The sequence below is a fragment of the Ranitomeya variabilis genome, chromosome 1 (assembly GCF_051348905.1).
Source record: "Ranitomeya variabilis isolate aRanVar5 chromosome 1, aRanVar5.hap1, whole genome shotgun sequence".
NCBI lineage: Eukaryota > Metazoa > Chordata > Amphibia > Anura > Dendrobatidae > Ranitomeya > Ranitomeya variabilis.
In genome coordinates, this window is record NC_135232.1 from 784,719,840 (window position 1) to 784,734,853 (window position 15,014).

General features: G+C 44.1%; 1 protein-coding gene across 3 annotated transcripts in view; it reads left to right on the forward strand.

The window, feature by feature from the left end:
* Positions 1-2,060: 2,060 nt before the first annotated feature.
* The window catches only part of MAST3 (microtubule associated serine/threonine kinase 3), a 191,967-nt gene continuing 179,013 nt past the window's right edge, over positions 2,061-15,014 (forward strand). For all 3 annotated transcript variants that reach the window (XM_077272734.1, XM_077272751.1, XM_077272743.1), the window contains exon 1: positions 2,061-2,199. In XM_077272734.1, the coding sequence (XP_077128849.1) occupies positions 2,153-2,199 (47 nt within the window). In that variant the 5' untranslated portion in view covers positions 2,061-2,152. The remainder of the gene's footprint in view (positions 2,200-15,014) is intronic.

Below are 15,014 nucleotides of genomic sequence, written 5' to 3' on the forward strand. Positions count from 1 at the left end.
ATTTGACTGACTCAAATGAAGTCAATGGGTGAAAAACGCTGCAGATCCGCAAAAAGAATTGACATGCTGCGGAAAATAAAATGCTGCAAATAAGGACGGAAATTTCCAGATCATGTGCACAACACTTCAGGATTGTGATTGATGAAACTTGCTTTAGAAATCCATTGCGTTTTTGGAGCATTTCCAAGCGGAAAAACGCAACAAATGCGCATTGTGTGCACATAGCCTGATTCTATACTAATTCTTCAACAAATAAAAATATTTTGCATGTACCATTGGATTCCTTTAGAAGAACACAGGGTCTGCAAAAGCTTGTACAACAGTGCAAAGAGGCTTTCAAGAGGAAGGTAGAGGGTCTTCTTGTGTAGCAGTGCAGGTTCTGTGCCATTATGCTTGGGCCGTAATGATGGTCCTTAGAATTTAAACCCTAGCTTGCTCCTGTTTTAAATGATCTAAGGCTACTTTCACACTGGCCTTTTTTGCAATACGTCGCAATGCGTCGTTTTGGCGAAAAAACGCATCCTGCAAAAGTGCTTGCAGGATGCGTTTTTTCACCATTGACTAACATTAGCGACACATTGTGACATGTCGCAACCGTCGTGCGACGGTTGCGCCGTGTTGTGGCGGACCGTCGGCTGCAAAAAACGTTCCATGTAACGTTTTTTGCCGCCAACGGACCGCCATTTCCAACCGCGCATGCGCGGCCGGAACTCCGACCCCACCACCCCGCACCTCACAATGGGGCAGCGGATGCGTGGAAAAACAGCATCCGCTGCACCCGTTGTGCGGCGCAAACAACGCTAGCGTCGGTACGTCGGCCCGACGCTCTGCGACGGGCCGAGTACGACGCTAGTATGAAAGTAGCCTTATTCTCATCATCATAAATTGTTACAATTGCAAAGTGTTTCTAAAAAATTTTTTTCCAGTACAGCTTGCATGTGCTGCTCTGTAAATGGCCAGATTGTGGGATCCAGCTAGTTTCAGTGCCACTGTGCTTCACCGATGATTCAGGATAGGTGCACACAGTCAGTATTTGGCAGCGCTTTGAACGCAGCACAAGTCCGCTGTATCCAAAGCGCTGCTATCTATTGAACGCAGGTGATTCCGCATGTGGTCACTGAATCGTGCGGAATCACCGTGTACAATGCATTGTATGGGTGAAATCTATCTTGCGGAGACGAGAGTCTCCGCAAGATAAATTGACATGCTGCAGTCTGGAAAGACGCGCCACATGTCCGTCTCCGCAGGTAAGCCGCGGGCATCTGTGCACACACAGTGGACATGGGATTTCTTGAAATCCTATCCACTATGCTGTAACAGCTGGACGCTGCGGGTTGGATGCTGCAGAGGTACACAGCATCCAACCCGCAGGGTTTACTGGCCGTGGGAACATACCCTTTAAGGCAAAGCTGCCTTATACAGTAGCTTGGCCAGTGATGCTGTTGACACTGTTCCTGTCCAACAAGCAGGATTGCTCCGCTACATCCTACTAAGAGGCAGGATAATGGTGGGCTCCTGCAAAAGTAGTCAAACACAAACCCGTTAATTGTTTTTCTGAAAGTAATCTGAAGAAAAAGCAGGCATCACAAATTATATGATAATCCACCAGTTTAGTGAATGATTTATAGCTCATGTCACATAATGAAGATGGGATGATACTCTTAGATCTATTTTACACGTATGCTATATACTGCATGAAGTAATAAATTAAAAAGCCCTTCTCGGATCGGAATCCCATGGATTGCGCTAGTCTCTGGTGTATTCAAGCAAGATTGGCATTCAGAGAAACAATTTATTCCATGAACAGCTGATAAGTCATTGTGTAACCATAGCTTAGTGATATTAAAATATGTATTTACTTGGAAGCAATTTGTTTGTGTCTCCTAAAGCATCAGCACAAGGGGTCATCTTATGCCAGCATAGAGAGCCATTGATGGGATGACCCAAATACAGAGAGCACTCTGTAAATTTGCATTACTCAGTCTTTACACACAGCTCCCTCCCGCCTTCCCTCTTCTCGCTCCTTCCCTCCTCCCCAATGGCCAGCTGTGCCTAGTACACTTATTATCTCTGGCTGTGCCGATAACATAAGGGAAAGCACAGGCAGGGAGAGTAGGAAACACATTACAGCACCATTCATCTTTGAACAACCATGAAATCCAGGAGAGACAAACTGAAAATCCCGTCATTGACATTAGAGTGAGTATCTGCCTATGTCTACCATTTCCTGGGGGTTGGGAGCACTGAAATAATGGACTGATTCAGTGAGGTTCATGGTATTTAGGGACGGCTTTTGGGTAATGCCTGAAACAGCTGTTGAAGCCGACAGTAGCGTTCTATCTACCTGTAGTACTAGTGGATAGATGATTAGATCTATTCGACATGTAGGGATAACGTAGACGTAATAAGGACCTGTTGGGGAAAAGCATGTTTCCATGTGAATGGCAGAGACTGCATGTAAACCTCATTATAATGAATGATGGCACGATCGATCAGTAGGGTGCAATTATATGGTTACATTTACGTTGGGCATCCATGAAGTAAGGTTGTATTTCCATATACTACGTCATATCAAGTGGTTTTCCTGCAGTACGTAGATGAGCAGGGAACACTTGGGGCAAAGATAGGGTGATCAAAAATACTAATGTACAGAAGGGTCCGCTGATGAATAATGTGGGGCTCCCATGTATGAATCGTATTTCAATGTTGTGGGTTTCATAAAAATAACTGTTCACTTCTGTAGGGAAATTGTAGCCCATCTCTATTGTGTAATTAGTCTAAAAAGTTATTAAATGTAGGGTGAGGACAAAATGGCTCTAGAAGCCTAACAGGATGTATAGAATGATGAAAGTTGGGAACTTGCAAATTCTAGAGTTTTTCATGCAACACTACATGGTATTGGCGGTGGAACACAACACTGCATTCAGTCAGAATAGAAGAAGTGTCAATTCAGCTCACCACCTATGTGCTAGAGATAGGCAGCCCAGGAGACTTCCAGGATAGATAGTCCGTGGTCTGGGTGTGGTGCACTGGTCTGGCTTCCATGTCAAATAGCTCTCAATGGTCCAAAAGGGGATGATCTCCAGCACCAATGGATAGTAATTAAAACTTAGCCTTTAATCATAAAAAAAATAGGACAATGTACATATATTAAAAAAGAAACCCCATAATGCTTACTAATTTCAGGTGGAAAAACCCTCAGTCATAGATTAAAGGCTGGAGAATATCCCTTTTGGACGATTGAGATTCACTTAGAATGCTTTGCGTTGCATAATGCATCCTCACACGGCTGCTGAAGCCGGTCAGTCATGCTACATCAACTATGATAGTTAGTTATTAACAATAATAGTTTATTGATGCAAAGGTTCCCTGCCTGAGTCCAGTTTTTTTCCATAAAGTGGCATCAATTCTGATTAGATTCAGCATAAATGTTAACGTTAGATTGGTTTTCAACCTTGTAGATTTGCAACATTTCTAAATTCTGCTTGGCCCCAAACTGATTTGAGCAGGTTAGTAGATTATTCTCAACAAGCTTCTGTCTAATAGCACAAAACAGAAAACAGAAGTGAATATTGCCATCTAGACAGCCATGCTGTATCCTCTCTAAACTGACCCCAAATAGTTTTAGAAAAATGTCCGGCTCTTAACTTCACAGGTTAGACATGTTTCCAGTATTATCATACTCTATTACTTATTGGTTCCCATATACTGTGCACTAAAAAGACAATTGAAAAACATATTGGATAAGGAGCATTAGAAATAATGGACGATTGGTCCCTTTTGTACATCAAAAAGAGCGGAATGTGTATATTTTATAGTAAAATGGTTAAAGGGGGAACAGTCGCCAGGTCATAAGTGGCCAGTTTTTGTCCTTATTTTATTCCTATTCCTCCCCTGAAAGTTTGTTTCTATAAGGTTCCATAGATAGGGCCTTTTTATTTAGGGCTAATCTCTGTAGTCTTTACAAAGGGGTGCGGCTCATACGACTCTGCGGGGGCATGTGTTAAGGCTACTCTGCATTAATATTACCATGTGAGACCAATATTCAGAGGAATAAAATAACAGCAAACACTGCCCACCTTTAACCTGGTGTCAGGTCCTCTTTAGAGGAAAAATGTTCAGGACGCCAAAGGGAAAATTCAGAACAGAAACCTATATACCTTTTGATAAGATGTTGCGATCTCAACTTATTTCAAGCACTTCCGCCCAGATTTTAGGCCATTTTAGGAGCTGTTTGGTTGACAACCATAAATTTGTTTCACCACAGGTGTCTGTGGCCAGCATCATTGCATGATCATTTCACTGTCTATAGACAAGTCTGTTGTTTGTCAAATTATGAGTGTAATATTGTGTATAGTATTTTTGCTAATGACGGGGTGAAATTTCAGACCCATATCCTGTGGGCATAGAGTCCCCTGAAAGTGTAAACACTTGTGTATGTTTTTTGTGTATCACAAAATAAGAGTCAGATTCCAGCACAATTTTTCTTTTCGTGGATTAGGGCAATGCCATCATTCTGCTATTGAAGTGATATCCTTGTCTAACTCCCTTTAGAGACCTCACGGTGAAAGGGGATCTTACTGCAGTGGTACTGATGGGGTTACCATGGAGACAGAATCTTCCAGCCGGAAAACACCCCTCCATTTATAACCCAGCCGAATAGCAAACACCACCTTTACAAATCTCACACCCTGTCTCTCCAGAAAGCCTGGAGTTCCACTGCTTGTCAATTGCAATCACGGGTTATTTAAGGGGTTATCCGGCTAAACGTATCACTGTTGCTATGACACATGATCTTATAGTTTAGTAATAGAGTCAGCTCCATGGGTAGTATAATTTGTCAATTTGCCACAATTGTATGATAAAGCACCCTTTCCTACCAAAATGACAGAATGATAGAATGTTAGAGTTGGAAGGGACCCCATGGTCATCCAACCCGCTGTCACTAAACCATCTCAGACAGATGTCTGTCCAGCATCTCTTTGAAGCCTTCCATTGAAGGAGAACTCACCACCTCTCGTGGCAGCCTGTTCCACTCATTGATCCCCCTCACTGGCTAAAAGTTTTGTAATATCTAATCTGTGATATATTGTCTCAAACACAATGGGGCAAATTTATTAATAGAGTCTATTTTTTAGACAGTTCTATCCTAGACTAGACAGTCTTAAAATGCGTCAGATTTACCAAACTGATCCGTGCTACATAATATAGATAAATATGGTGCATCTTTTGACTGTCTAGTCTAAGTTTACACCACCTATTAATTGTGGAAGAAATTTGTGCCAAAATGTTGTTGCATTTTTTGGTACACAGTGTTGCACTCTGCTTTTCAGGGGGGCCACATTTCCTTTTTGGACAATGCGAAGAAAGTATCTAAACCACATCAACATAAATATGGTGCAAGTCATTAAAGACAGTGCTGGAGCAAATGCTTCTTTAGTTCACGTCAGACTTATGTTTTCTACAGAATCCATTAGGGAAAAATTCATCAAAACTGTGAGAGAGAGAGAAGCAGAAAATCAGCAGGTTACAGAAAAGAAAGCTGAGCTAAGGATGGCAGATTTTATACTATACAGCTTTTCGGCAATTTTAATAAGGACAATTTTTTTCCGCTTGTTGGGAAGGACATGACAGGAATGGCAAGAAAGCTTTCAATAATATGTAACCTTAAAGAAGCACTCCTCCCATCAAATTTTTTTATCAATTAATATATTTCAATCATCATATTATATTGCGCTGTGCACTTACAATTGCTCATTTTGCCTTTCTACCCAGTAAATTATTTTCTCTGCTGTATATATAAACAAGAAGTCACTTTTCCATAAAACATCATTCCCCTCTTCAACTCCTGACCCAGCTGCTCCCTCCTTCCCCCTGAGTCATGCAAGGAAAATTGTTTCTACATAGAGCTTAGGAGGATTCAGCTAGAAGAATTAACTGGGTAGAAGGGCGAAATTAGCAATTGTAAGTACACAGTGCTATATAATGTGATGATTTCAATAAATTAAGGATAAAAACTTTGATGGGAGTGCTTCTTTAAGGCCAAGGTCAACCATGGATATCTATATTGCCATTTCTTTGTCAGTTTTTCGGATCCGTGTGGCATCCATGTGGCATCCCACTTTATAAGTCAACATTTTAAAATGTACATTATCAAATACAATATCCTAGGTTAAAGGGAACCTGTCATGTCAGTTAACGCTATTCACCTGCAGACATAGATTTATTCTGTAGGTGAATAGCTATAGAAAGGTGCCCAGGCTGCTGTACTTAAAGGGCTTGTCTACTACTCGGACCACCCTTTCAATCATCATATCTGCCCCCCAGTAAAATAACACTTATACTCGCTTCTGGTGCTAGCAGTGTCGGAGCTCGCTCTATCGGGGCTAGCGTCACCATTATGTCACACGATCCCTGCGTCCAATCAGAGCAGGTTTCACTCCACCTGCCTTCGGACGACTCAAACATCAAGAGGAAGTCAGACTTGCAGCCTCACGCTCACTTCCTTTTGATGTCTGATACGTCCGAATGTCACATTATCCCGGGAAAAGAGACTGCCGACTCTGGTGATACATATAAATGTTATTTTGCTGGGGGAAACCATGCTAATTAAAACATGGTTGTCCGAGTAGTGGAGAACCCCTTTAAAGGGAACCTGTCACCCCCAAAGTGGAAGTTGAGCTAAGCCCACCAGCATCAGGGGCTTATCTACAGCATTCTTGAATGCTGTAGATAAGCCCCCGATGTATCCTGAAAGATGAGAAAAAGAGGTTAGATTATACTCACCTGGGCGGGCGGTCCGGTCCGATGGACATTCATACTTCATAGGATGACGTCTTCTTCTTATCTTCACACTGTGGCTCTGGCGCAGGTGTACTTTGTCTGCGCTGGTGAGGGCAGAGCAAAGTACTGCAGTGTGCAGGCGCCGGGCCTCTCTGACATTTCCCGGCGCCTGCGCACTGCAGTACTTTGCTCTGACCTCAACAGGGCAGACAGAGTACGCCTGCACCAGAGCCGCAGCATGAAGACAAAAAGAGGATGTCATCGTAAGAAGATGGGAGGGCCCGGACCGGACCGCGACGCCCATCGGACCGGACCACCCGCCCAGGTGAGTATAATCTAACCTCTTTTTCTCATCTTTCAGGATACATCGGGGGCTTATCTACAGCATTCCAATATGCTGTAGATAATCCCCTGATGGTGGTGGGCTTAGCTCCACTTACATTTTGGGGGTGACAGGTTCCCTTTAAAGAGCAACTCCAATGTGAAAATGAAGTGCAGCCAGCGCTCACTATATTGTGCTCTATAGTGAGCGGTGACTGACAGCATGCCTGGGAACTTTGAGTTCCATCTGGCTCTGCACTATTGCACTGCACCGCGAGTCAATCCAAATGCCAGGGTGTGGGTACAGCCGCCCCTTACTGTGCTGCGATTGGGGATTGTAATTGTACTGGCTCCCCGGAGGAATAAAGTTAATGTTCTCCCAGGAGCAATGCTTTCACTATGACAGCTGGGCACCTTGCTAACAACACTAACCTGCAGATTAACCCAATATCTGCTGATTAAGTGTTATCCGCCATGTCTGGTTCCCTTCAATAATGGCAATGTAACCTTAAAAATCTGATGCAAAACGTATGTTCCATACTGGATCTGATTTCTTTTGTGCACCAATAGACTTGAATAGTCGAGTCCGATTTTTGCTCAGACATAACACATCCTTATTTTACGCTTGTCTGAAGAAGCCCTGAGGCTGGAGTGACACAAGTCATGCGGACAAAGTTCGCTAGGTGCCAGTGCTACATCGCCGTACAACACAAGCAAATGGGATATCGCAACCAAGACAGATAAGTCGCAAAAAATCAAACATGACGGGACTTCTCGACTTGCTCGTCACAGTCGCTGCACCCTCGGTATTGTGTTGCGCTGCAATGTAGCAGGAGTATTGTACTGCAATGTAGCAGCAACACCTAGCCAATTTGGCCACGCGATTTGTGTCATGGCCAAAGTCGTCACGTAGGCCCAGTATGATATGTATCATTCTCAAATGAGATTCTCAATTTTTATCATACTCTAAAAAAAGGGCCCCAGCAATAAGCCGATGGCATCATTTACAGAATGAGCGCCATAAACTAGAGCAGGAAATCGATTGAATGTGTTTTATAACCTTGCACAAGAGGTGTTTGGGCAGCAGGTAGAAAAGCTGCTAATTACAGGCCGCTTGTATGTAATTATTAACATGACAAGAACTGCAGAAGTACATTTCTATGGAAGACTGCTTTTAACCATTTGACTGGCTGTAAAGGGAACCAGTCATTAGATTTTAAGGAACTAAACCACCAACAAGCTGTTAAACTGCTTGGGTTTAGCATTATAAACATGCCTCTTTCACAACAGTCTATTTCAGCAATTTGTGTAAATTACCAGAGAAAAATCCGGAAATAAGTCTCATCCAGCGTAATCAAATTTTCTTCCAGTGGAGCTCACAATGTATATCAATCCACACAGGCATTAGAGCAAATTTAATAGAACGCTATTCAAACTTAGAATTATTTAATGCGGGAGGAAACTAAATTCCTGGAAGTAACCAATTTAAACCCAGAAGGAGCATACAAGAATTAAGCCTCATTCAAGCATCATTTTTTATTTTTCTTTTATGCAGAAAAAAAGTTCCAATTTTCATAATTGTTTTGGATAGATTTTTGTACGTGTTTGGTCAGTGTTTTTACCATCAGTGTTTCATCAGTGATTTTCTTATATGAAAATAAATAGATACTGTATAATACTAACCTTCTACTACCCATTGCATTGCTAAAAACAGTCAGCACATATATTAAACACAGGTGTCAGTGAACTTCATGGATCCATAGACTTGTATAGATCCGTGAAAGCGTACATGCCTCTGTTTTTTTCACTCCATCCACAAAAAAACCCAGATGTGAATAGTGACATACACTATGATTGATATCTGTTTCGTCTGTGGAAAACACAGATGGAACACGAACATAAAAAATGGACACCTGAATGAGGCCTTAAACAACAAAATGCTTTCATTCAATGACATCAAACAAAATCTACACTTAGAGTGTGTGTATATATATATATATATATATATATATATATATATATATATATATATATGTGTATATATATATATATATATATATAGTCATGTTCGAAAGTTTTGGCACCCTTGAAATCGCTCCAGAAAAGGAAGTATTTCTAGAAGAAAATTATTGCAATTACACATGTTTTGTTATACACATGTATATTTCCTTAGTGCAGTGATGGCGAACCTATGACACGCGTGTCAGTGCTGACACGCGTAGTCATTTTCAGTGACACGCCGGCCGCCGGCCGCGGCCCCATAGAAATTGCTTCTTTCCCAGGGTCTGAAGGAGAGGAAACTCTCCTTCAGGCCCTGGGAACCATATTAATATGTAAAATAAAGAATTAAAATAAAAAATATTGCTATACTCACCTCTCCGACGCAGCCTGGACGTCCGCGAGGGAACCGGCAGCGTTGTTTGCTTAAAAATCGCGGTTTTCCTTCCTTACTTGAAGTCCCGGCTTGTGATTGGTTGCGTGCCGCCCATGTGACCGAGACGCGACCAATCACAGCAAGCCGTGACGTAATTTTAGGTCCTTCAGGATTTTAAAATTACGTTCCGGCGTTGTGATTGGTTGCGTCGCCCATGTGACCGCACGCAACCAATCACAACGCCGGAACGTAATTTTAAAATCCTGAAGGACCTAAAATTACGTCACGGCTTGCTGTGATTGGTCGCGTCTCGGTCACATGGGCGGCACGCAACCAATCACAAGCCGGGACTTCAAGTAAGGAAGGAAAACCGCGATTTTTAAGCAAACAACGCTGCCGGTTCCCTCGCGGACGTCCAGGCTGCGTCGGAGAGGTGAGTATAGCAATATTTTTTATTTTAATTCTTTATTTTACACACATTAATGTTGTTTCGATACCGATACCCGATACCACAAAAGTATCGGATCTCGGTATCGGAATTCCGATACAGCAAATATCGGCCGATACCCGATACTTGCGGTATCGGAATGCTAAAGTAAACAATGGCATCCGATCCGATTTTTTATCGGATCGGATGCCATGCAGGAGGTCTGTGGGTCCAAACAACAGAGCTCCGGTGCAGAGCGTCTAGGCCTGGGACTTCCGGTAGGCCAGGCGCAGCTCCCGGAAGTCCCAGGCCTCTGCGTCGGATCTGTGTTGTTTGGGCGACATTGCGCTGCTCCCTGCTGCGCCGACCAGAAGTCCCAGGCTGCACCGACCAGAAGTCCCAGGCTGCACTTCTGAGGCCTGAGGAGATAGCTGTCTGGAGGCCCTGTGATAGCTGTCTGGACTCAGGCCCTGTGATAGCTGTCTGGACTCAGGCCCTGTGATAGCTGTCTGGACTCAGGCCCTGTGATAGCTGTCTGGACTCAGGCCCTGTGATAGCTGTCTGGACTCAGGCCCTGTGATAGCTGTCTGGACTCAGGCCCTGTGATAGCTGTCTGGACTCAGGCCCTGTGATAGCTGTCTGGTCTCAGGCCCTGTGATAGCTGTCTGGACGCAGGCCCTGTGATAGCTGTCTGGACTCAGGCCCTGTGATAGCTGTCTGGACTCAGGCCCTGTGATAACTGTCTGGACTCAGGCCCTGTGATTGCTGTCTGGACTCAGGCCCTGTGATAGCTGTCTGGACTCAGGCCCTGTGATAGCTGTCTGGACTCAGGCCCTGTGATAGCTGTCTGGACTCAGGCCCTGTTATTGCTGTCTGGACTCAGGCCCTGTGATAGCTGTCTGGACTCAGGCCCTGTGATAGCTGTCTGGACTCAGGCCCTGTGATTGCTGTCTGGACTCAGGCCCTGTGATAGCTGTCTGGACTCAGGCCCTGTGATAGCTGTCTGGACTCAGGCCCTGTGATAGCTGTCTGGACTCAGGCCCTGTGATAGCTGTCTGGACTCAGGCCCTGTGATAGCTGTCTGGACTCAGGCCCTGTGATAGCTGTCTGGACTCAGGCCCTGTGATAGCTGTCTGGACTCAGGCCCTGTGATTGCTGTCTGGACTCAGGCCCTGTGATAGCTGTCTGGACTCAGGCCCTGTGATAGCTGTCTGGACTCAGGCCCTGTGATAGCTGTCTGGTCTCAGGCCCTGTGATAGCTGTCTGGACGCAGGCCCTGTGATAGCTGTCTGGACTCAGGCCCTGTGATAGCTGTCTGGACTCAGGCCCTGTGATAACTGTCTGGACTCAGGCCCTGTGATTGCTGTCTGGACTCAGGCCCTGTGATAGCTGTCTGGACTCAGGCCCTGTGATAGCTGTCTGGACTCAGGCCCTGTGATAGCTGTCTGGACTCAGGCCCTGTGATTGCTGTCTGGACTCAGGCCCTGTGATAGCTGTCTGGACTCAGGCCCTGTGATAGCTGTCTGGACTCAGGCCCTGTGATTGCTGTCTGGACTCAGGCCCTGTGATAGCTGTCTGGACTCAGGCCCTGTGATTGCTGTCTGGACTCAGGCCCTGTGATAGCTGTCTGGACTCAGGCCCTGTGATAGCTGTCTGGACTCAGGCCCTGTGATTGCTGTCTGGACTCAGGCCCTGTGATAGCTGTCTGGACTCAGGCCCTGTGATAGCTGTCTGGACTCAGGCCCTGTGATAGCTGTCTGGACTCAGGCCCTGTGATAGCTGTCTGGACTCAGGCCCTGTGATAGCTGTCTGGACTCAGGCCCTGTGATTGCTGTCTGGACTCAGGCCCTGTGATTGCTGTCTGGACTCAGGCCCTGTGATTGCTGTCTGGACTCAGGCCCTGTGATTGCTGTCTGGACTCAGGCCCTGTGATAGCTGTCTGGACTCAGGCCCTGTGATTGCTGTCTGGACTCAGGCCCTGTGATTGCTGTCTGGACTCAGGCCCTGTGATAGCTGTCTGGACTCAGGCCCTGTGATTGCTGTCTGGACTCAGGCCCTGTGATTGCTGTCTGGACTCAGGCCCTGTGATAGCTGTCTGGACTCAGGCCCTGTGATAGCTGTCTGGACTCAGGCCCTGTGATAGCTGTCTGGACTCAGGCCCTGTGATAGCTGTCTGGACTCAGGCCCTGTGATTGCTGTCTGGACTCAGGCCCTGTGATTGCTGTCTGGACTCAGGCCCTGTGATTGCTGTCTGGACTCAGGCCCTGTGATTGCTGTCTGGAGGCCCTGTGACTACTACAGCAACCATCATCCAGTGAACTGTGGGGTGTCATTGGCCATTACTGAGATAAGTGAGAGGGAGGCATCAGTGATGGCGAACCTGTGGCAGTCCAGCTGTTGCAAAACTACAATTCCCATCATGGCTGGCCATTCAAAGCAAAGGCTTTGGCTGTGAAGACATGATGGGAATTGTAGTTTTGCAACAGCTGGAGTGCCACAGGTTCGCCATCACTGGAAGAATTCCCCCTCCCCCTCACTTATCTTAGTTCACGGCACCCCACACAAGTTAAATAATAGCAAGACCAACAAAAGAAACCAACTGACAGATGAACAAAGAAGTCACTAAGCAGGTAAGTTAATTCTAATTATACATATTTGTTATTTAAACTATACATGTCGCAAAATTATGTTTTTTTATCAAGGTGACACACCACCCAAGTTATGCTCGGTTTTTTGGCGAATTTTGACACACCGAGCTCAAAAGGTTGCCCATCACTGCCTTAGTGTGTATTGGAACAACACAAAAAAACAGAGAAAAAAAGGCAACTTGGACATCATTTCACTTTAAACCCCAAAATGGGTCAGAATTGTTAGGACCCCTTTGTGCGTCATTATGTTTAATTTGCCTGTTATCTTTGCTTTTTTGTTTTTTTTGCGTTGTCCCAATACTCTCAAAGGAAATGCACATGTATAACAAAATGTGTAATTGCAATAATTTTCTCGGAGAAATACTTCATTTTCTGAAACAATTTCAAGGGTGCCAAAAATTTTCCACATTTAGGCTATGTTCACACTTTGCGTTTTTTGCTGCGGATCCGCTGCGGATTTGCCGCTGCGGATCCACAGCAGTTTTCCATGCAGGGTACAGTACAATGTTACCCTATGGAAAACAAAAAACGCTGTTGCCACTTTGCGGAAAATCCCTTTAAAAACCGCGCGGAATTGCTGCGGAAAAAAAGAAGGAGCATGTCACTTCTTTCTGCGGATTCCGCAGCGGTTTTCAACATGCACCAATAGGAAAGTGCTGTTGAAAACCCGCAGAGGAATCCGCAGAAGAAACCACAGGAAAATCCGCAGCGAAAACCGCAGCGGTTTTTCAATGCGGTTTTTCCAAATCCGCTGTGGAAAAATCCGCAGCAAAATCTGCAAAGTGTGAACATGCCCTTAGTGTCACCTATAATCTTGCACAATGGATTTGATAAACATTGAGAAACAAACTGTAATTATTTTGATTAAGAAAGTCACATTTAAACTCGTGTAAAATACTAGTTGGCACACAGGTGCCATCATTTAAAGTGATTCTGATTAATCCCATATAAAGTTTTGCTTTTTTAATATGATTTAATATTACATATTTTGAATTGCATTTGACAACAAAAGCAATGGTGTGTAAACAGCTTACAACACAGCAAAGGGATCTCATTGTTGAAAGGTATTAATCAGGTAAAGGCTACAAATTAAATTCTTAGGCATTAAATATACCAACGTTCACAGTGAAGATAGTCATCAGCAACTGGCATAAAATTGGCATAACAATGACATTACCTAGGTCTGAATGGCCAAGAGTCTACAGCAACATTAAAAGAGCTACATGAATTTCTGGAAAGTACTGATAACAATCTCCAGTATTCTTCATATGTCTGACATGTTAGGTAGTGTGGCAAGATGGAAGCCTTTTCTTACAAAGGAAAACATTTAAGCCTAGTTATGGTTTGCCAAAATCTACATCAAATGTGCCAAAAGCTTGTGAGTTATGGTCTGATAGACCAAGGCTGAACCTTTTGGGCATAATTGTAAAAGGTATGTTTGGTGTAAGGCCAACATTGCACATCCCCAAAAGAATACCATGCTTACAGTGAAGCATGGTAGAGGCAGCATTTTGCTTTGGGGCTTTTTTGGCAGCTAGAACTGGGGATTTAGTCAATGTGGAGGGAATTATGAACAGTTCCAATTATCAGTCATTACTACAATGACCTTAAACATACACCCAAATCAATAAAAAAATGACTACGCCAGAAGAGAACTAATGTTCTGAAATGGCACAGCCAGAGCCCAGATCTGAATCCAACTGAAAATCTGTGGGTTTACCTGACGATGGCTATACACAGGAAATGCCCTCACAATCTGACAGATTTTGAGAGCTTCTTGAAGGAACAGTGGCGAAGAATTGCCAATTGTTGATGTGCCATGCTGATAGACTTGTTCCCAAAAAGACTGTGTGCAGTTAAAAATTCAAAGGTTCTTCAATAAAGTATCAGTTAAAGGCTGTAGGGTTAAGGGGTATTTCTCAATGGATTTATACTTATTATGAATGACACTAAAGGTGGAAAAAGTTCTGAAATGATTCTTCATGGCATGATTCATTTTTACATGACAAAAACCTGGCATTTTAATAGAGGCAGTGAATGCCTCTTAATTAATTTGGTATATCTTACTCCAGTGCATTGTTCATCAAGATTTAAGTGGAAAACGCCTGACTTGATGAATCAGTAACATAGGATACATTTAAAACACTAGGTTAAATGGTACCGAAGAACTAATATGAAAACTCACACTAACACACACTACCTTTGTGCAAACTGTCGGTCACATTCGCCAAGGAGGGAAGCACCCGACAGTGGCCACTATTAGGATGGATTCCGAGGCATCTGTCCACCATAAGGACCTATTGTAAGGAGACATATACTGCAGGGTATATGTTTCTTTTCAGTAGCCCACTGTATAGGAAATCAGTCTGCGGTGCATTCCCATACAGTTACACAAACGGTATTCAGGCACATATCTGCCAGATGGATGTCAAAAGAACACACTTTTGTCTGTCATCTGGTG